Source organism: Microcaecilia unicolor, chromosome 6, assembly GCF_901765095.1.
Source record: "Microcaecilia unicolor chromosome 6, aMicUni1.1, whole genome shotgun sequence".
Classification (NCBI taxonomy): Eukaryota; Metazoa; Chordata; class Amphibia; order Gymnophiona; family Siphonopidae; genus Microcaecilia; species Microcaecilia unicolor.
The window spans coordinates 173,247,701-173,269,073 of record NC_044036.1 but is presented as its reverse complement, the minus strand read 5'-3'; the positions used below and the strand labels follow the sequence as shown (position 1 = coordinate 173,269,073).

General features: G+C 41.4%; 1 protein-coding gene across 2 annotated transcripts in view; it reads left to right on the top strand.

Moving 5' to 3' along the window:
- IPPK (inositol-pentakisphosphate 2-kinase) overlaps positions 1-21,373 on the top strand; it is a 121,867-nt gene that overhangs the window by 36,380 nt on the left and 64,114 nt on the right. For both annotated transcript variants that reach the window (XM_030207118.1, XM_030207116.1), the window contains exons 6-7: positions 1,059-1,180; positions 18,988-19,077. In XM_030207118.1, coding sequence (XP_030062978.1) covers positions 1,059-1,180; positions 18,988-19,077 — 212 coding nt within the window. The remainder of the gene's footprint in view (positions 1-1,058; positions 1,181-18,987; positions 19,078-21,373) is intronic.

Genomic DNA, 21,373 nt, shown 5'->3' with positions numbered 1-21,373 from the left:
GCCAGTTAGGTTTTCAGGTTATCTACAATGAATGTGCATGATAGATATTTGCATGCAGTGCATGCAAATCTCTCCCATGAATGTTTGTTGTGGATATCCTAAAAACCTAACTGGCTGGTGTGCCTCCAGGACCAGGTTTGGAAAGGTGGCATAGGGAAGATATGGTAGAGACCTTTTAAATACCTCCAAAACAGGGCCAGCTCAAGGGATTGTGGTGCCATGAGCCAGTTTGTATTGGTGCACATCCCCCTCCCCCCTCCCAGTGGGTTCAGCATCATGCCTTCCTCTTCCCTCTCCTTCTCCCCCCTCCTCCCACTGTTCTGTAAACTCTGTGCAAGTTGCAGCTGCCACCTGAAGACAGGCTTCCTTCGTTCAGGCCCATCTGCTGTGATCCACCCACTGAAAATTGCATTAGGAGGTGGGACAGGGTAGAGAGAAGATGGGCCTGGGGTGAAGCCAGCCTGTCTTTCAGGCTGCTGGTGGTAACAGTTTACAGGACCATTGGGGGGGGGGGGGGGGGGGGGGAGAAAGAGAGAGCAATTTTGGACCCATGGGGGGGAGGTATGGAGGGGGGAGAGAAAGGGATAGACACGAGTGGAGGAAGGAGGGAGAGGTGCTGGACCCATGGGGAGGAGATGAGAGAGAAGGCTTCACCATCAGACCAGGTGAAGTCAGAGGCTGGGGATTTTGGCACCCTTTATCACTGGCAACCCTGAGCCTAAGATGTGTAAGCATGTGTTGACCCCCTAGGTTCCATGCTGCCTGTACTATTTCATCTCTGTTAAGGTGGGGGAGGTCTGCTATTTTATTTTGGTCAGCCTCTGGGATTCAGTTGTTGTCATATTGGGTAAATGTTTGGGAGTACTGTACTAAGGAGATTCTCCTGTTTAGAACTATGGGAGAATCCTTAGTAAATGTGGTCTATAATGTATTTCGGAAAATTATTAGAAATGCTGATTGGAAAGAATAAAAATATTACAGCAAATAAAAGTAATATTTTCATGGTGTTCATCTGTAATCATTTTTGTAGATAATTCCTGTTAAATTTTATGCTTCAGAATCTCGATGTGACAAGGAGATGGATTCTTTCAGTGGATATGCTTTGTGCCTTCCTGATCTCACTAGACTGCAGACTTACCATTTTGTGGAACATCGGCCGATTCTGTGTATAGAGATTAAGGTAAACTTTTTTTTTTTTTTTTTTTAAATATGTAAGGAAAGCTTAAGCTAACTTTCTTAAAAACTTCTGGGAAATATGGACATGCAAGTACAGTTCAGTATGAACTCCTCTAAGCTTGCACTTATCAACCAGATGTTTCATGAAGAACAAAAATATCTTTTGTTGGTTTGTATAAAAATCCGGTCTTTATGTACAGCAGTAATTTCTATGAAATGCCTGTGAAATTTTCATGTGTTTTTCATAGCATAGAGGCGCTGTGTGGGAAATGTGACATCCAGGTTGGGATTCCCTGGGTATTTTATAAAAAAAAGACTGCTGCTTGCATGGCCTTTTGTGAAATATGTACAAGGACATTAGCACATACATATATTTTCTGGCTCATATAGCAAGAGCAGTGATTTTCAGAAACCTATATATGCAGAATGAATGGCACTATTTAGCATCTTCCACATATATGTGGAAGTGTCAGTTTTCACCAGCTCTATTAATAAATATTGGCACTTATGTATATAAAAGCCACAGCGCAGGCAATTATACATATCAATGCAGAGCTCCCAATAGTAAATTTTTATAAGCTATAAAGATGAGGCACCAAGCACAGTTGCTCCCTTGATCATTTCACACCCTGGCCAAAATTAGCACTTTGCTGAAACTTTTATGCAGGTCTCTGAGGATGCGCTAAAACAGACTGGAAAATATTTTTAAATTGTATGTATATTCACCCATTGTAAAATAGGAAGTTCACACAGCATTTTTTGGTCTGATCAAACTACACCCACATGCCTTTCGGTGTTTGCATTCCAAGCTTCTACAGGTGTATTTCCACCTATAGAAGCTTGGAATACAGCATTCTGAAATTGTCATTTACATGAGTAGCCAGTCTACACTTGAAAGGACTGATAGAAGCTGCACAAGGATAAAATGGCCTTCATTGTGTTGTACTTGTAAATTACCAGATTTAAATGTGCTAAATGCTAAGAGCATTTTTCTTTGCATAGTTTTTGAGTTTAGAACAATTTTATTGAAAGTATATAATATTTTATTTGTAAGAAAGTTTTCTGGTCTTTTCATGATTATATGTATTCTCTGAAATCAAGCAGGCAATATTCTCACATGTGGGTGACATCATCCACGTTGCCCGGTGCGGAGCATTAAAAAGCTAATATTTCTTTAAGAGCCTGTGTAGCGTCCCCACTGCGCATGCACAAGTGCTTTCCTGCTCGCTGCAAGCTATTTGTGGCTCCTTACATCATCCGGTGCATGAGTAGTTTTTTTTTTTCGAGTGAGTTGTGTGTTCCCTGAGAGAGTTTTTTTTTTTTTTTGTCTGGTCAAGACTTGTACTCTGTATTTTTTTCAGATGCTTTGTGCCTTTTTTCTGGCACCATCAAGCTGTTTGATTTGGCCATGGCTGTTTTCCCTTCCATGTCATTGAAGGTTCCCAGTGGCTTTAAGCACTGTACCCGGTGCAATAGGACCATCTCTGGCAAAGACACTCATTCCTGGTGTCTTCAGTGTTTGGGGCCTGAACATACTCCTTCCAGTTGTGTTCTGTCTTCATATGAAGAAAAAGACCCAGATGGGGCTCAGCGAGATCAACTTTTTTGGAGCCAGGTCCAAATCCTCGGCATTAGATGCATCGGTCTCATGGCTCCTTGGCCTGTGTCAGACACTGGGAGTGGGCGTGCATTGAGTGGGTCTCCAATTGGCTGGCAGATTGTATTTCTTTCACTTACGCTCAAGCTGGGCTGACTTTTGAGGGTCCTGTCAAAGCTCATATCAGAGCTACGGCGGTGTCGGTAGCCCACTTGTGGTCAGCCTCCATTCAAGTGATTTACAAGGCTTTGTCTTGGTCTTCAGTCCACGCATTCACATCTCATTGCTGCCCTGAGCAGGACACCTATAATTGGTGCTTGTGGTTTTACACGTTTAAAATAAGTCTCTTCACTGGGCCCTTCAGTTTGGTCAGTGGTTTCCCCCTTAATTGCCTTTAGATAAGTGTGAATTGTTGTTGGTTATAGTTTTTGTGAGGTGTTTTTTTTTCTTGCTGCAGCTGTTTTATCTGCGTTAGTAAAGGTGCTTGGTCCATCTTACTTTCTGAAACTGATTTGTTTTACTGTAGCTATTCTTTTAAGAAGACCATTGCCTTCAGAAAGTGCACAGTCATAATAGGAGATAATTTTATAAACCTTTTTCATGCCTAAATAAAATTTTATAAAATTTACCTCATGTTGAAAAGTACACATGTTACAATTAGGCATGCACTTACATAAAACTAGAGTAGGCATGTTGAGAGGTCTCTGGATGGAGCATGGGAGAGTTTTTTTTAATTTATGTGGAGGTGTATTTTCAAAGCACTTAGACTTTTATAAAGTTCCATAGGTTACTATGGAACTTTGTAAGTCTAAGTGGTTTGAAAATGAGCCCTATGGCATATTTTATAAAATCTATAATTTTGGTGCTAACGTTTACACCTGTTTCTTAGCAGATATAAATGTCTGTGGCTTCAGTCTAGACATGACTCCTGCTAGTATATTGTAAAGAAACATGAGTGCCTTATGTATCTTAAAAATAGGCTAAAAGGAGGCATTTTCTCCACCTGCAAACTTAAGCAACCTGCTTACCTTTCACTCGTCTTCACTGATATGCATGATAAATGTAGTCTGTGTGGGGAAGAACATAAGAGTAGCCATACTGGGTCAGACCAAGGTCCATCTAGCCCAGTATCCTGTTTTCCAAACAGTGGCCAAGCCAGGTCACAAGTACTTGGTAGGAACCCAATTAGCAGCAACATTCCATGCTACCAAACCCGGGGCAAGCAGTTGCTTCTCCATGCCTGTTTATATAGCAGACTATGGACATTTCCTGCAGGAATTTGTCCAGAACTTTTAAAAACTCAGATACGCTAACTGCTCTTACCATATCATCCGGCAAAGAGTTCCAGAGCTTAACTATTTGTTGAGTGAAAAAAATGTTTCCTCCTATTTGTTTTAAAAGTATTTCCCTGTAATTTCCTCGAGTGTCCCCTAGTCTTTGTACTTTTGGAATGAGTAAAAAAATCAATTTACTTCTACTCGTTCTACACCACTCAGGATTTTGTAGACCTCAATCATATCTCCCTTCATCCGTCTCTTTTCCAAGCTGAAGAGCCCTAACCTATTTAGCCTTCCCTCATACAAGAGGTGTTTCATCCCCTTTATCATTTTGGTTGTTCTTCTTTGAACCTTTTCTAATTCCATGATATCCCTGGATGTGACACCCTTTGGGAAAATGTCTCTCAAAGATCTTCATAACAGACAGGAGTATGTGGAAAAACTCTTCAGTGCTGATAAACCCATCTGTATTGATATTTGAGATATTAACTTTGACGGGCCCAGGAGCTGCACTGGATGCTGGTTATGTATTGAAATTGAAGAAACGGTATTAGTTTTCAAAGCTGAACACCAGGAGACCCCCCATGGTGAGTACCTCCTACCTACCTGATAAAGACGGAGGATTCTGCTTCATTGTATCTGCCTCGGGGGTGGTAGCTAAGAAGCGTTGACATCCGTCCTTATGTTGAAGGTGGGGAGTTGTTTACTGTGGTTTTTATGCCCTCCCATGTCCCTGCAGAGAAGATTGTTTGCCTTCAAGAGAAACTTAGGGTCATATCAGTCTCCAGGGACTGAAGTGACTGCCACTGATAAACCTTAAGTGCCCCAAGATGCTATCACCATTCCTCCTGCTTTCTATGCTGTTTTAACATTCTCAGCTGTTAAAGGAGGCATTGAACAGCAAGATTCTGGAAGTAGTAGACTCATTTTGAAATGAGACCATGCATATAGATTGAAAGTATTGGCAGCAGTACAAATGGAAGTATGCATCCAGCAGTACTCCTTTTGGTTATCGGTAGTCCAGAGGGTCGTACTTGTCAAAGCTAGCTGATATGTATCAGTATCTAGTATGCTAGGAGCAGATGGGAGGCTTATCTTAGTGCGTCATATTGTACCAAAGTCTAGGTCCCCCAGACAGAAGTGGGCACCTTTTAGTATCTTGGCTGCTAGACTGTTGTACACTGACAGCTTCACCAGCCTTTGATACTGAGCTAATCTTGGAGTTATGACTGTGGATTGGGGAATAGTATAATTTATTTATTTGTTGCATTTGTATCCCACATTTTCCCACCTATTTGCAGGCTCAATGTGTCTTACATAGTACCGTTAGGCATTTGCCCAGTCGGTTGATAACAAATACAAGGTTGTATAGTGATCAAATGAGGTATATGTGGAGGGTCGGAAGGGATAAAGATTGTGTGTTGTCCAGTGCGATCATTAGGCATGCTGTGCTTTGGGTGAAGAGCTTTACATCGGGTCGTTGGGGTAGGCCTTTTTGAAGAGAGGTTGGTTTTTAGTGAGTTCCTGAAGTTCAGGTGGTCATGGATTGTTTTCACAGCTTTTGGGAGGCCATTCCGTAGTTGTGCGCTTATGTAGGAGAAGCCGGATGCATAGGTTGTTTTGTATTTCAGTCGTTTGCAATTTGGGTAGTGTAGGTTTAGGTATGATCTTGCAGACCTGACTCTTGTTTCTTGTTGGTAGATCTATGAGGTCTGTCATGTATCCTGGGACTATGCCATATATGATTTTGTGGACTAGAGTGCAGATTTTGAAGATCCGTTCTTTGATAATCAGGAGGGGTTATTAGAACTCGGACCACTCTTCTCCATAGGAAAGGAGGAGACCTCTTCTTGCCAACTTTTTATTTGTAGCAGTGGTTCCCAAACCTGTCCTGGAACCCCAGCCAGTCAGGTTTTCAGGATATCCACAATGAATATTCATGAGTTAAATTTGTAAGCACTGCCTCCATTACATGCAAATCTAACTCAAGAATATTCATTGTGGATATCCTGAAAACCTGACTGGGGTTCCCCCAGGACAGGTTTGGAAAACACTGATGATTAGAACTAATATCTGGTAAAATTTCACTGGAGGAGCTTCTTGTTCTCTTTATACGCCAAGAACTCTCAGGTTCTCCCAGCCCCAGTAGTCATCCTTACAATGAAGCGGATGTACTGAAGTCTGCTTATCATCCTTAATCCCTCTGGTAAGGCCCATGGAAGACAGGTACTCCTTCCATGCATCCACATTGGTTTGGTTGCACATGCTTCTCACCTTGCTGAACAGCCCCAGTTCCCAGAATGATATGCACATGTGCTCACCATGCTCTGGCAACAGCCAGCCATCTGATCCTACTGCTGTAATATACACCTATAGATGGCTGAAACCAAATGTAGTGGATGTTCTACATTTTCTGTATCTACTCCCTTACAAAGAAACTATGGCAGTGCTTATCTGAGATATATCCTTAAGGAGGTACAGATGAGACCTCCCTCAAACCCCCACAAAATCTGTACTGTCTGTCAGTAGGAAGGCAGGTATGTATCAATTCCAGGGAGCTCCTGCATTCAAGAAGCAGCAGCTGCTGCCTTATCAGTCTATGATAATCAAAGGCCAAGAAAACATAAGAATAGCTATACTAGGTCAGACCAGTGATCCATCCAGTCCAGTATCCTGCTTTCAACAATGGTCAATCCGGGTCACAAGTACCTGGCAGAACCCCAAATAGTAGCAAGGTTCCATGCTACCGATCCAAGGGCAAGCAGTGGCTTTCCTCATGTCTGTCTCAATGGCAGGCTATGGACTTCTCCTCCAGAAACTTGTTCAAACTTTTTTTTTTTTTTCAACCCAGATATATTAATCCCTGTAACCATATCCTCTGACAACAAGTTCTAGAGCTTGCCATCCAGGGATGAATCCGCTAGAAGACTCATGTTGCCCAGCACCAATAGTGCCCTACCTTGGTAGGGTAAAAGCCTGTTCAGTAGAGCAGGAAAAAATGTAGCATCATAAGGAGTGGGTCCATATAAAGTTAACAAATAATCCCCTTCTCTGGAGGCATAATTTCAGCAAGCGAAACCTCCGCTCATCCTGTAACAAGATGGCGGATATCACCTGCATTCAAGAGACCCGCCTCTCAGACAAGGAACACTCGAAGTTGAAGCGGTCTTGGGTGGCTAAGGTGCACTTTGTATCATCTGGTGGGCGGAAGGGAGGAGTGGCGATATTAATTCATAACCAATTAGCCTGTACTTCAGAAGTCTTGTTACAGGATTCTACGTTTTTCCCTGCTCTACTGAACAGGCTTTTACCCTACCAAGGTAGGGCACTATTGGTCTGGATAGACTCCCATCTAACCATGTCTTTGCAAATAAAAAAGGTTGCATGCAAATGCTTCTATAATCTCAAACTCCTCCGCCATATGAGACATTTCCTGGATACGAAACACTTTCAGAATATCGTTCAAGCTCTAGTCATCAGTCCTAAACTACTGCAATATAATGTATCTGGGACTACTAGACAATAGGTGGGGAAATGCCTTTTAGTCTTTTATCCGGAGCAGACTGAAGCCCTTAAATCAAGTGGCATACAAGCTTTTCTTCCGATCTGGCATTACAATGTCCAAATGCATACTGATTAATTGGACGGCAGATTGCATCTCTTTTCTTTATTGCCATGACAGGCTTGCCTGTCTAGGGACATGTCAAAGCTCATGTTGCTCGTCTTAGGTGGACCATCTTCTAGAGGGCTTTGCAGGATTGTGGAGTTCAGTGTACACTTTTGCATCTCATTACTGTTTGAGTAAAGGCTTTGACAGTCTTGCATGATCTGTCTATGGATCGTTGTCAACAATAGCAAGTTGTTTCTCAGTTGACACTTTGTTTTCCTTTGTCTTTCACATTTTTTCTAAAGACAACTGCAGTTAGGGAATCCTATGTATAAAGCTTGTTGTGCTGCTTGTCCTTGAAGAAAGCAAAGATGCTTACGTGAAATGTATGTTTTCTGAGGACAGCAGGGTATTTGTCCTCATAAATCCTCCCTATTCTCTTGAGGCATTGTTTTGTCTAGTGATAGTTATATACAGAACAGAGGGTGACCCCTCTGCGATTGTGAAACTATAGTAAAATGAGGAAATTAGAAAAGGTCAAAAGTTTGCATGAGGCATGAATATTATTTAAAAAGACCATTTTGGAAGCCCAGATAAATATATATTCCATGCATCAAAAAGGTTGAAAGAAGGTTCAGTGACATCCAGCATGGTTTACTGATGAGGTGGAAGAGGCAGTGAATCCAAAAGGGCATCTTAGCAACACTAGGAAGAAAATGGGGATGAGCACTAGCACTTGCAACTTAAATGAGAAAAGTTAAAAAGAAGGCCAAGAGAGACTTTGAAAAGCAGCTTGACAAAAAAGTAAGTTTTTAATATTGGTAAATCTGAAACAGAGTCTGCAAAAGGACTTGGTTGGACTGCTGGATGACCAAGGGGTAAAAAGAGTGCTCAGGGAGGGTTAGATAACAGAAAAACAAAACTATTTCTTTGCCTTGGTCTTTACTGAGAAGGATGTTGGTGGCCTACCCATTCTTTGGTGGTGAGTGGGAGCAACTAAAACATGGATAAATCCTTCTTATCTGTTCCCTTCTCCACTACTGCCAACTCCAGACTTCGCGCCTTCTGTCTCGCTGCACCCTACGCCTGGAATAAACTTCCTGAGCCCCTACGTCTTGCCCCATCCTTGGCCACCTTTAAATCTAGCCCACCTCTTTAACATTGCTTTTGACTCGTAACCACTCACCTCCACCTACCCTCCTCTCTTCCTTCCCGTCCACATTAATTGATGTGATTTGCTTACTTTATTTTTTGTCTATTAGATTGTAAGCTCTTTGAGCAGGGACTGTCTTTCTTCTATGTTTGTGCAGCGCTGCGTATGCCTTGTAGCGCTATAGAAATGCTAAATAGTAGTAGTAGTAGTAACATTCCTGGGTAACTTAAAGAAAGTAGAGTTACGCATGTTGTTCTTTATGATATATTTTTTCAAAGAGAGAAGTTTTCAGGAGTTTGCGGAAATTGGTCATTTCGTAGATCGATTTCAGGTTACATGGCAGTGAATTCCAGAGCTATGTGCTTATATAGGAAAAAGTTGATGAATGCACTGATTTGTATTTCAAACCTTTACATTTGGGAGGATGGAGATTGAGGAATGTGCGGGAGGATTTTTTTGCATTTCTGGGTGGTAGTTCTATTAGGTCCGACATGTAGGCTGGGGCGTCGCCATGGATGATTTTATGGACCAAGGTACAGAGTTTGAACGTGATGCGTTCTTTGAGTGGGAGCCAGTGAAGCAAAATCTCACAATGTAATCTCTCTACTACAAAAGAGATTATCAGATCAATTAGTTTTATAATCTAAATTAATAAGTGTTGACATCAATATTAAAATACATTTCAGAATATCCAGAAAATGTTTATATCTACCTATCTATGTAATGTATAATCTCCATGTCCCTAAAACATAAAGTTTGTATAAAGCCACTGAAAAAAATAAAACCGTAAGACTAAAAAAACTGAAGATTACTCTTTAAAAGATCTTACAAAAACTGTAGCATCTATGCAGGACAGAAAACATTTGGGCAAGTAAGTTGCTTACTAGGCACTGTTCATTCAAACAATAAAAAGCAAAAAGAAAGGTCTGCCATCACACACTGCTTTTAAAAATGCTGACATTGACGTCATATCTGCTTACAGGAACGGCGCAAGAGAGCTGTCTGTAAAATATTCAGCTTATTATCCGGAAAATTCAGGATACTGTTCTAGAGTGAGCAGAAGTGCTTCCTGTTTGTCTTGAGGGCACTTACCACCACCCATTTAAGGTGACGGTAAGGACTCCCATGCTAACCCGGTGGTAACCGGGTAGTGTGCAGCAATGCCTGATTACCACGGGGTACGAGCTAATCATTTTCCGTAAATCTCTGAAAACCTATCTATTCAAACAAGCATACCATAATGAGCAATAATTTAATTATAACACATCACCACTTCAACTATACTCTGATCACTTTCTCGTTATATCTGTTTGCTCAATTTCCACATTGATATCCATGCACTCCAAGAAACGCCTACTGTATCTTTTACTATATTGCCATCCATGTATTTCATGCTACACCAACTGTATCTTCTTACTCTGGAATGGCGAATGTCATAAGGGAATATTGTAAGCCACATTGAGCCTGCAAATAGGTGGGAAAATGTGGGATACAAATGCAATAAATAATAATAATAATACACACCAGTGCTACAAAAATAAAACTATTTTTGCAGTGCTTGAAATGGTGCGCGCTGGGGGAAAGGAGCTCCCACCAGTCTGCTGTGGTACTTTCCTTTCAGTGAGAGGTAAACCCACGTTGGGCTTACCACCACCTCTTAAAAGGGCCCCAAAATGTTTAGAGCAGGCTGCCTTCCATTATTACCCATCTTAGTGTGTGTGAGTTTTTGAAAGTTGTGCACATCTCCAGGAAAATTCTGTATAAAGAAATACTTATCTTAATAAGGCTAAATGCTTAGGAAACTGGGCATCTGAATGTCAGATGAAATTTAATGTGGACAATTGCAAAATGTGCATAGGAGAAAAAAATTCCAACTACAGATACTAAATGCTGGGTTCTGGGTTAGGAGTCGGTATCCAAGAGAGAAATCTTGAAGTTCTCATGGATAATACATTTAAAAATGTTAGCACAGTATAGCATAGCCACTAAAAATGCAAAATAGAATATTAAGAATCATCTGAAAAAGGATGGTGAGCAAAATGAGGATATTATCCATCTGTATAGATCCCTGGTATAACCATACTTCGAGCATTATCTGCAGTTCTCAGAAACAATATAGTGCAACTAGAAAAGGTTCTTAGAAGGGCAACAACAAAAAAAAAATGATAGCGGATAGGGCCATCTACCTTATGAAGAGAGCCTAAATAGGTTAGGGCTTTCCAGCTTGGGCAAAGGATGACTGAAAGGGAATATAATAGTTTATAAAATCATGAATTATGTGGAATGGTTAGATAGGGAGCAGTTGTTGAACCTGTCAAACACAAAAAACAAGAGGACTTTCCATGAAACTAATGACCATAAGTACATAAGTAGTGCCATACTGGGAAAGACCAAAGGTCCATCTAGCCCAGCATCCTGTCACCGACAGTGGCCAATCCAGGTCAAGGGCACCTGGCACGCTCCCCAAACGTAAAAACATTCCAGACAAGTTATACCTAAAAATGCGGAATTTTTCCAAGTCCATTTAATAGCGGTCTATGGACTTGTCCTTTAGGAATCTATCTAACCCCTTTTTAAACTCCGTCAAGCTAACCGCCCGTACCACGTTCTCCGGCAACGAATTCCAGAGTCTAATTACACGTTGGGTGAAGAAAAATTTTCTCCGATTCGTTTTAAATTTACCACACTGTAGCTTCAACTCATGCCCTCTAGTCCTAGTATTTTTGGATAGCGTGAACAGTCGCTTCACATCCACCCGATCCATTCCACTCATTATTTTATACACTTCTATCATATCTCCCCTCAGCCGTCTCTTCTCCAAGCTGAAAAGCCCTAGCCTTCTCAGCCTCTCTTCATAGGAAAGTCGTCCCATCCCCACTATCATTTTCGTCGCCCTTCGCTGTACCTTTTCCAATTCTACTATATCTTTTTTGAGATACGGAGACCAGTACTGAACACAATACTCCAGGTGCGGTCGCACCATGGAGCGATACAACGGCATTATAACATCCGCACACCTGGACTCCATACCCTTCCTAATAACACCCAACATTCTATTCGCTTTCCTAGCCGCAGCAGCACACTGAGCAGAAGGTTTCAGCGTATCATCGACGACGACACCCAGATCCCTTTCTTGATCCGTAACTCCTAACGCGGAACCTTGCAAGACGTAGCTATAATTCGGGTTCCTCTTACCCACATGCATCACTTTGCACTTGTCAACATTGAACTTCATCTGATTGTACAGCTGAATTATTCACTAAGATTTGTTTTCAATCTGTTGCCAGATGTTGTGAAGGCAGCCAACACAGTGAGATTCAAAAGTGGTTTGAACAAGTTCCCAGAGGGAACACCAAAAAAATGATCTAGGAGACTTGGTAGAGCCATTGCTCATCCTTGGAATCTTCTGTGTTCTTGTTATCAGGATTGGCCAGTGTTGGAGTCAGGGTGCAGGACTCGATGGATTTTGGTCTGACCCAACATGGCTTTCTTATGTGCTTATTGTGTACCTTCATGTGACAAGTCAGCAGAGCATATTGAAAAGTTCTGGAAGTGTTGGTCACTGTTCTGACTCTGGCTTTTTCTAATGACGCCACCTAGTTGTGAAAACTGGTATTCTGTTGTCCATGGAGAATAGCTGTTATAGGTAAGTGACTCGCTTTTCTGCGGGGATTAAATACTGTGTTTTTAACACGTGTTAACGAGAAATTCATGCAAAGCTCTCAAAACTATATATAAAACAAAAGGAAAAACAGAGAATTGGTATGTCACTGTTTCATCCTCACTTTAATATTCCCTTATTTATTTTATTTTAGTTATTTATTGCATTTGTATCCCGCATTTTCCCACCTATTTGCAGGCTCAATGTGGCTTACAAAAAACCTGTTATGGCATCGCCATTCCAGGAGACAATACAGTTGGTGTTACAACAAGATCATGGATGATGATAAAACAATCAAATCATATGTAGTTAGAACTAGCAACAATGATTCCTTATTATGCGACGATCTGACGCCAAACTGTCACCAGTGTAATAATGAAAAATTTTCCAGATATAAAGATGGTTTACTGATGTAGGTTTCTAATACTTTAAATGGGTATGCCTGCCACTGGACAGTAGTTTGCAGGTGATATTACATCTAGCCCAGGTCCCTCTCTTGTTTGTCCTGTTTTTCTGTCCTAATTTATTTATTTATTTATTTATTGCATTTGTATCCCACCTTTTCCCACCTATTTGTAGGCTCAAAGTGGCTTACAGAGTGTGGTTATGACATAATCATTTCGTGTTAACAGGTACATTTCTTATAGTTTGAATGTTGGTAATAGAAGATAAGCATAGTCATTTCATGGTGACAAGTACAATTTTTGTTGTTTAAAGATTGGGTGGGGGAGGATAGATGGGAAGTGTTAGGTAAGTTAGAGGTGAGCTGTGGTAATTGTGTGATGTGTTGAAGTAGTTTGTAGGCTATGTATTTTCCTTATAGGCCTTTTGGAAGAGATGAGTTTTCAGAGATTTGCGGAAGTTAGTTAATCTGTCAATAGCTTTCAGGTCTGTAGGTAGATCATTCCATAGCTGCGTGCTCAAGTAGGAGAAGGTGGTGGCGTGTGTCAGTTTGTATTTCAGTCCTTTGCAGCTGGGGAAGTGCAGATTGAGATATTTGCGGGATCATCTTACAGCGTTTCTGGGAGGCAGGTCCACAAGGTTTAGCATGTATATTGGGGCATCTGCGTGTATAATTTTGTGTACTATTGTGCAGATCTTGAACTCAACACGTTCTTTGAGTGGGAGCCAATGGAGTTTTTCTCTTAAGGGTTTAGCACTTTCATATTTATTTTTTCCAAATATGAGTCTGGCGGCTGTATTCTGGGCTGTTTGGAATTTTTTGATAGTTTGTTCTTTGCAGCTGGCGTATAGTGCATTACAGTAGTCCAGGTGACTTATTACCATTGACTGTACCAGGGTGTGGAAGATATGTCTCGGGAAGAAAGGTTTTACTCTTTTGAGTTTCCACGTTGAGTGAAACATTCTCTTGGTTGTATTCTTCACATGAGTATGAGGTGTGAGGTTTCGGTCGATAGTCCTCCAAGAATTTTTAGGTTTTGCGCGACGGGAAGAGAACAGTATGGTGTGGTTATTTTGGAGTAGGTGTTTTTGTTGTGTTGAGGTTAGTACAAGACATTGTGTTTTCTCTGCGTTGAGTTTCAGTTTGAACGCATTAGCCCAGGAGTGCATGGTTTGGAGCCTTTGATTGATGTCGTTGGTGATTTCGTTTAGATCCTGCTTGAATGGGATGTAGAGTGTGACATCGTCTGCATATATATAGGGATTGAGGTTTTGATTGGCTAGGAGTTTGGCTAGTGGTATCATCATTAGGTTAAAGAGAGTTGGTGATAGGGGGGATCCTTGGGGAACTCCGCATTCAGGTGTCCATGGGGATGATGTATCCGCGTTGATTGTGACTTGGTATGATCTTGTGGTCAGGAATCCTTTGAACCATTTGAGAACTGTGCCTCCTACTCCGAAGTATTCTAGTATGTGTAGTAGTATTTCATGTTTGACCATGTCGAAGGCGCTGGACATGTCGAATTGTAACAGGAATATGTTGTTGCCGGTTGCAATTGCTTGTTTGAAAGTGTTCATTGCCGACACTAGTACCGTTTCGGTACTGTGATTTGTCCGGAATCCTGACTGCGATTCGTGCAGAATTGAATGTTCGGTTAGGTATTCAGAGAGTTGCTTCGTCACTATGCTCTCCATGAGTTTAGTTATGAATGGGATAGATGCTACTGGGTGATAGTTAGTTAGGTCCGTTGTGCTTTTTTTCGCATCTTTTGGCAGTGGGGTAAGTAGGATGTTTCCTTTCTCCATGGGAAAGAGGCCGTTTTGAAGCCTGTAGTTTATGAGCGTCGTAAGGTCTTTTTTGAATTGTTTGGGGGCTGATTTTATTAGGCTGTTGGAGTAGACGTCCAGTTTGCATTGTGACTTAGCGTATTTTCCGAGCCATTTTGAGAATTCATCAGAAGATATCGTGTCAAACTTGATCCATGATCGATCTGCTGGGCATTCCCCTAGTTTTGGGTCTAGGCATTCAAGGATGCTTGTGTACTCAGTTTTATTGGTAGGTATCATGAGTTGTAGCTTTGTAATTTTTTCGTTGAAGTACTTTGCAAGATTGGTTGCAGATGGGGTGTCTGTGTTGTTAGAGGTGACCGGTGTGGTGTTTAGGAGTTTGTTTACAAGTGTGTGAAGAGTTTGTGTGTGTCCTTGTAATTTGGTCCTATTGTGGTTTTGTAGTATGTTCTTTTATTTGTATTTCCTTTGTATTTTTTTCCAGTCATTGAGTGTATGTTCGTCTTTTTTCTTGATCCATGCTCATTCTAATCTTCTGACTTGTGTTTTTAGTTCTTTAAATTCTTCGTTGAACCATGGTATGGAATTTATTCTATGTGAGGTTCTGGTTTGTATTGGTGCTATGCTATCTAGTACTGTTTTGCATCTGTTCTCCCACTCTTGGAGAAATTGGGGGGAGTCTGTGGGAGTTGTCCATTCGTCTGTAAAGAATTGTTGCCAGAATGTTTGTGGGTCAATTTTACCTCTCTTACTGTATGTTTTAATCACTTGTTTTTGTTGTGTCTTTTTTGTTTTCCAACGTAAGGAGAGGTTTGCTTTGTAGTGATCGGTCCATGGTGTGGCTGTCCATTTTGTATCTGGAAGTGAGAGGTTGGATTCTGATGGGAATTTGTAGGTAATAATATGTAAGTTTTGTGGGTGGGTTGCATATCTGGCCAGTGGAGTTCCCATAGTTGGAGGAATTCCTTGCATTCCATTACATTACTTGAGTTGGTGTCCTCCAGATGGAGATTGATGTCTCCTGCTATAAGAAGGTTCTGGGTGGAAGCACAAGTGTTCGAAATGAAGTCCATAAAATGTGTTTGTGAGTCTTGCCATTTGCCCGGGGGTCTGTAGAATAGGATTAGGTTTAGGTGGTCGCGTAGTTTGGGGTGATTAATTCTAACTGAGGCAATTTCGAAATGGGGTAGCATGGATTCTGCTGTTGTTGTAACTATGAATTGAGATTTATGAATTATTGCTATGCCTCCTCCTCTTTTTCTTTCTCTTGTCCAATGGGTTATTTTGTAGCCTGGTGGACAGAGCTGTAGGATTATTGGATCTTTAGAGTCATGGATCCACGTCTCAGTAATAAGTAGGAAATCGAGGTCCAGTTGGTTATGGTATTGGTTTTATTTACTACCAATCTGGCATTGATGTAGCCTATTTGTATTAGTTGGTGATGTTCGGGTTGATGGGAATTTCTATCAGTTGTCTATCTTCGTGGTATTTGATTTTGTTGAATTCTTTTTGTCCTTTCTGTTGATGGTATTCATGGATGGCGGGTTTCTCATGTTTTTTATTTTTTTGGATAGGCATATTATGCGTGGGTTGTGTGGATGGTGTGTGAGGTGTGGGTCTTTTGTTGTCTATGTTCGCGATTATGAGTGCGTGTTGGATTAGGGTGAAATAGTAGATAGTTAGGAATAGTTCATTGGATTTCATCCCAGCAGAGCAGATAAAGCGCATAAAGCAGGCAAAATAATACCAAGGTTGTAGTTGGAGTGATTTTACCCAGTTCACCGCAGGGTGAAGGAAAAAAAAAAAACCCACCTCCTCCACTCCGCTCACCATTCCTCCATCTTACTGGAACATAGACAGTAATATCAAGCTTTTTAGCAATTTAAGAAATTTCCTAGTATGCTATCAGGCATGCGTAAAGCATTTTGAGACATGCAGAGCATTTAGGTATTTGGAGGAAGTTGCCTAACAGACCAGAAAGCATACAAGGCAATCAATAACCTAACAAAGCATCCCATAAAGCATATAAGGCAATCAGAGGATTCAGAGGACTCTTTTTTTAAAGCATTTTAAGGTCTGAGAGAAAGAAAGGAAGTTTCAATCACGCTATAGAGCAAAGGATCGGGATGTAGCAGTCAATCTGTTCATATATGGTATCGCTCACGAGAGCAGTGCCTCTTCTCTTCTGCTCACCTCCACCTTGTCACTCGGTCTGGGCCGCGCTCAGCTCTCCCCCCTGCCAGTTCTAGTTTTCAGGTCGGCAATCCGGTCGGTAGCGACGGAGATCTGCTCGATAGGGGAGCAGCTGGCTCTTAGATGAATGTTGGTGGGCCTCAGTGGCCCAGTACTCAGTGAGTCTCTGTCTAAGGATGTAGGTTTGGGCTGGTGGAGAGTTCATTCACTCCGTCTGGCGCACTCCCTCCTGCTCCTGGATCTTGGCAGCGCAGGTTCTCCCGTGCGGGCAGGTCGCTTCTGTGTGGGTCCCCACCACGGCTGTCGACGATTTTGGAAGTTGTCTCCGGGGGGGGGAGGGGGGGCACTCGACGCTCCTGGTCAGCTTGGGAAACACACGGTCTGGTGACCCGGCTCCTGGTCTCTCTCCGCTCCCCTCCTTTCAGTGGTCGCGTGGCAGGAAGGAGCCTGGGCATTGTTTTAGGGCCGTGTCTCGGTCGGCTATCGCCACTCAATTTCGCGCCTTCTGTTGGATTGTCGGCTGGGTCCCGATTCAGCCTCGGCCGTTTCTCGAATTGCCTCTTATTATCAGCGTCCTGGTTGGAAAGAGCTGAATGGGTAGGTGCCTGTACAAAGGTTGATTACCTGGACTCGGCTAGATGGTCAGATGGCTGGATGGTGAGCTCGTGGGAGAGGCCTTGTACGCGGCCTCAGTTCGTGGATTCCAGCGCATCTCAGTTGCGGTCTCGATTCCTGGCGGTCTCTATTCCTGGCCTTTTCCCCCGGTGATCTTCATTACACGCTCCCTGGGAATGTAATCCTTCGAGAGGAGGTCTTCCATCTCCTCTTATGTGGCAGGCCACTGAGATCGCGACCTCCCAGCGATTCTCACTTGGTGCTTGGTCTCAGCTCTCCTCCTCCCCGGCGACCTTCACTCAACGCTCTCCGGTTGTGTGATTCTTTCGTGCAGAGGTATTCCACCTCCTCGTATGCAGTGGGTCGCTCAGATCGCGATCTCCGACAGATCCCAGCGATCTTCAGCAGAGCTCTCCACTCAGCGTCCGATCAGGTTACCATCTTGTCTTTAATTAGATTGTAAGCTCTGTCGAGCAGGAACTGTCTCTTCATGTTCAAGTATACAGCGCTGCGTACATCTAGTAGCGCTATAGAAATAAGTAGTAGTAGTATACTAAGTTGTACAAATGTACTTTACCTTGTTTCAAACTGTTTACATCTATTTTCATTCTCCTTTGCCACTATGGATCCCAGATGCTAAAAACCATTTTTCTGACGGTAATGTTCTGTTTCACGGACAACTCTGCAAATGGCTCTTTGATAAAAGCACAAAAGTGCATGTGCTATTATGTAGCATGCAGAGTGCCATTTGTGAAGTGTTTCCTTTTCAGTAACAGACATTTCACTTGTAACTTTCTGCATATGAAATTTTATTCAAATTGATAGCTGAGTTGCTGCAATGCAAAATCATGTGAAGCAGTTCATTAGTTTTTAGCATATAGTTAAAACCATGCAAAATTGGGTTTGTAGTGTTCTTTATAAACAAGACTATGCTTCAATGAGATGTAATTTTTAGCAAAATTTTGCCTTGCTATTTTTCTGCTAGGCTTGTTCGCTTGGGGGAAACATTCTACTCAAAATCTTATACTGCCTGCAAAATGGTACGTTAACATATGACACTTTGCTTTCTCAGATATTTCTTCCATAGAAGGGATATACAGCCTTGCAAGTGCCTATCTGTAATCTAAAAAGCTTGTCTCCATCATAATGTCTATTGGGCTTCTGCATAGCCCTTTCAGGCTCCCCAATATTAAAGAGGCAAAAGGCAGTAAAATCATTGTAGAGAAACCAAACAAAATGTTTCTCCCATAAATCAGAAATGACTGACTTCCTTCTGCCGTTGTAACAAAAGCCCTGCAAGTGGGCCTTGTTCACAGGATTAAATGGATAATTTTGATAATTTAGTGCATTTAATATTCCAGCAACATAATAGGTTAAATTATTTATTGTAGAAATCTAATTCTTTTTGATATGTAACTTCCTCTTTTTCAGAGCTTGATTAACTTAATTCACTTTTTTTCTTAGAATCGCATAGATATTGATATCATTTGACTAATAATAATAAACACTATTTTTCAGCCTAAATGTGGGTTCCTTCCTTCTTCCTGTCATATTACAAAAGAGGTGAAGCACAAGGTGTGTCGCTTTTGTATGCATCAGCATCTCAAGGTAAATCTAATGCATGTTTACCTGTTTTGGTTATATATTTGAAAAAGCATAACATTGTAATGGGCATATGTCATTAAAACTGAAATGTGTGTGAGTTTTCCTTGGGGTGGGGGAGTTAATTGGATTACAAAAGACCATTGTAGCTGTTTCTATCATTTTATTGTTGTTGCTTTTGCTCTAAACCATTTTCATCATGTCTATTTAATGGCTACAATATATATTTTTTAAATGTATGCTCCTTTAGCATGCTTGCTCCTCCTTGCAGAACAGATTTTGTGGGGTTTTAAAAAAATATATTTTTGCTAAGATCATCCATAATCTAGCTCAGTCATGGTATATTTCACATTTTGTAAAAACTGGCGTTAGGTTAGTTCTTTCCAAGTACTGAGCTGTGTACTGCCATGCAGATAACCTTCACTCCCCAGGCTGACCAGGGCTAGAAATGTTGTGAAATCTGTGTTCACAATTTAGGAGGTGGAGGGAAGGAAGGAGGCCCTACACTCATAGGACCCAAACTCTGGCTCAACAGTGATACCTGGTATCCAGAGTTTTGGGCTTATGCGTGTAGGACTGCAGAAGGAGCCTGTATGTGCCTGATCCCTGGTTGAAGATCACTGCTACAAAGACTGAACCAGCTGAATTGGGATATAAAGAGGTCAAGTTTTTTACGTGGGTTTGAAAATAGCCGTTCCTGAACGTGTGTTTTAAGGGTTCACTTCTCTGAAGGAACGTGCCTGCACCAGAAAGCAGCTGAAAATGTCAGCAGATTACTCTGAACGCGCAGTAAGTTCCAAAGTGAAATCACCCACCTATTTTTGTATTTGGAAATTATTGCAAAATCTGTGTGTGACCACAGTGCAAGTGAAAACTGAGTGGGCATTCTGGAAAATAGAAAGAGAGTGGAATTGGCCATAACTTTTTTTTTTTTTGTGTGTGTGTGTAAGTTCTGTAAATATTTGTACTAACTGAGCATCTTGGCAGGGGTGGGTTGGGTGGGCTTAAACTTAAAACCTGTGGAATGTGTTTCCTGTAAAATCTATCTCTAAAACTGTATTTAGCCACTTATCTACACAGCTGGTTGAGATTAGGTGTAGACAAGGTTAAGAAATGTACCAGAAGTACCCAAAACCACAGCTCTAAGGTAGGGATAACCAGAAATTATGCCAGAACAAGTCTTATTTGTGAGCTTTCAGCACTTCAGGCAGGAGTCAAGAGACCTTGTGGTAGCCTTCTGCTCTCTCAAAGCAGAAGTTTTAGCCACACCTAAGCTATACAAAAACTGTCTTCAAGAAACCAGGAGGGGGAGGGTTCAACACACTTTATGGAAAAAGAAAAAAAGATCCAGTGCAGAGTTATAGCAGTTTTTAAATCTAGTGGTCAGATTAACAGATATCAAATAAAAATAATCAATAAACAAGTTTAGAAAACACAGCAAAGCAGAGCACAAGTTTAGCAGAGCAGATAAGTAAAAAAAAAATTTTTTTATAAATATCTAATAAAAGCACAAGATAAAGCAAGCAAAGAAAGGTAATTAAACAAGTGTTGGCTCTTTTCTGTATGTGCTTTTTAGAGCTTAGAAGAGAAGAAAGCTTGTGAATTACATTTATAATGTGTGTACAGAATGATAGTGTTTATAGGATGAAAAAGAAGCAGGTTATGAATATAATTTTTAAAAACAAAATCTGGATTGGATTTTCATTGTGGGATGCTAGAAGTTTAAAAAGAATTTTGTAAAGAGTACATCACTAACTGAAAATGCACCTGAGACTTGATTGACAGAAGATAACCAATGGGACATAGTGATCCCACAGTATACTTTGATATCAAAAGACAAAGTAGATCAAATTAGTGGAGGGATGGTGCTTTATGTTGGCATAAAGTCAAATAGGATAAAAGCCCTGCAGGAAACCTGATGCACTGTGGAATCTTTATGGATGGAAATTCCGTGTGTAATGGGAAAGAATATAAGTACCTGGCCAGTATAGAGAAATACTAACAGAAATTAGGAAACCAAGGGGCTCATTTTCAAAGCATTTAGACTTACAAAGTTCCATAGGTTACATCCTTTTTGCAGATGATACTAAGATTTGTAACAGAGTGGACACCCCGGAGGGAGTGGAAAACATGAAAGGATCTGCAGAAGCTAGAAGAATGGTCTAAGGTTTGGCAATTAAAATTCAATGCAAAGTGATGCACTTAGGGTGTAGAACTCCACGGGAGATGTATGTGTTAGGCGGTGAGAGTCTGATATGTACGGATGGGGAGAGGGATCTTGGTGTGATAGTATCTGAGGATC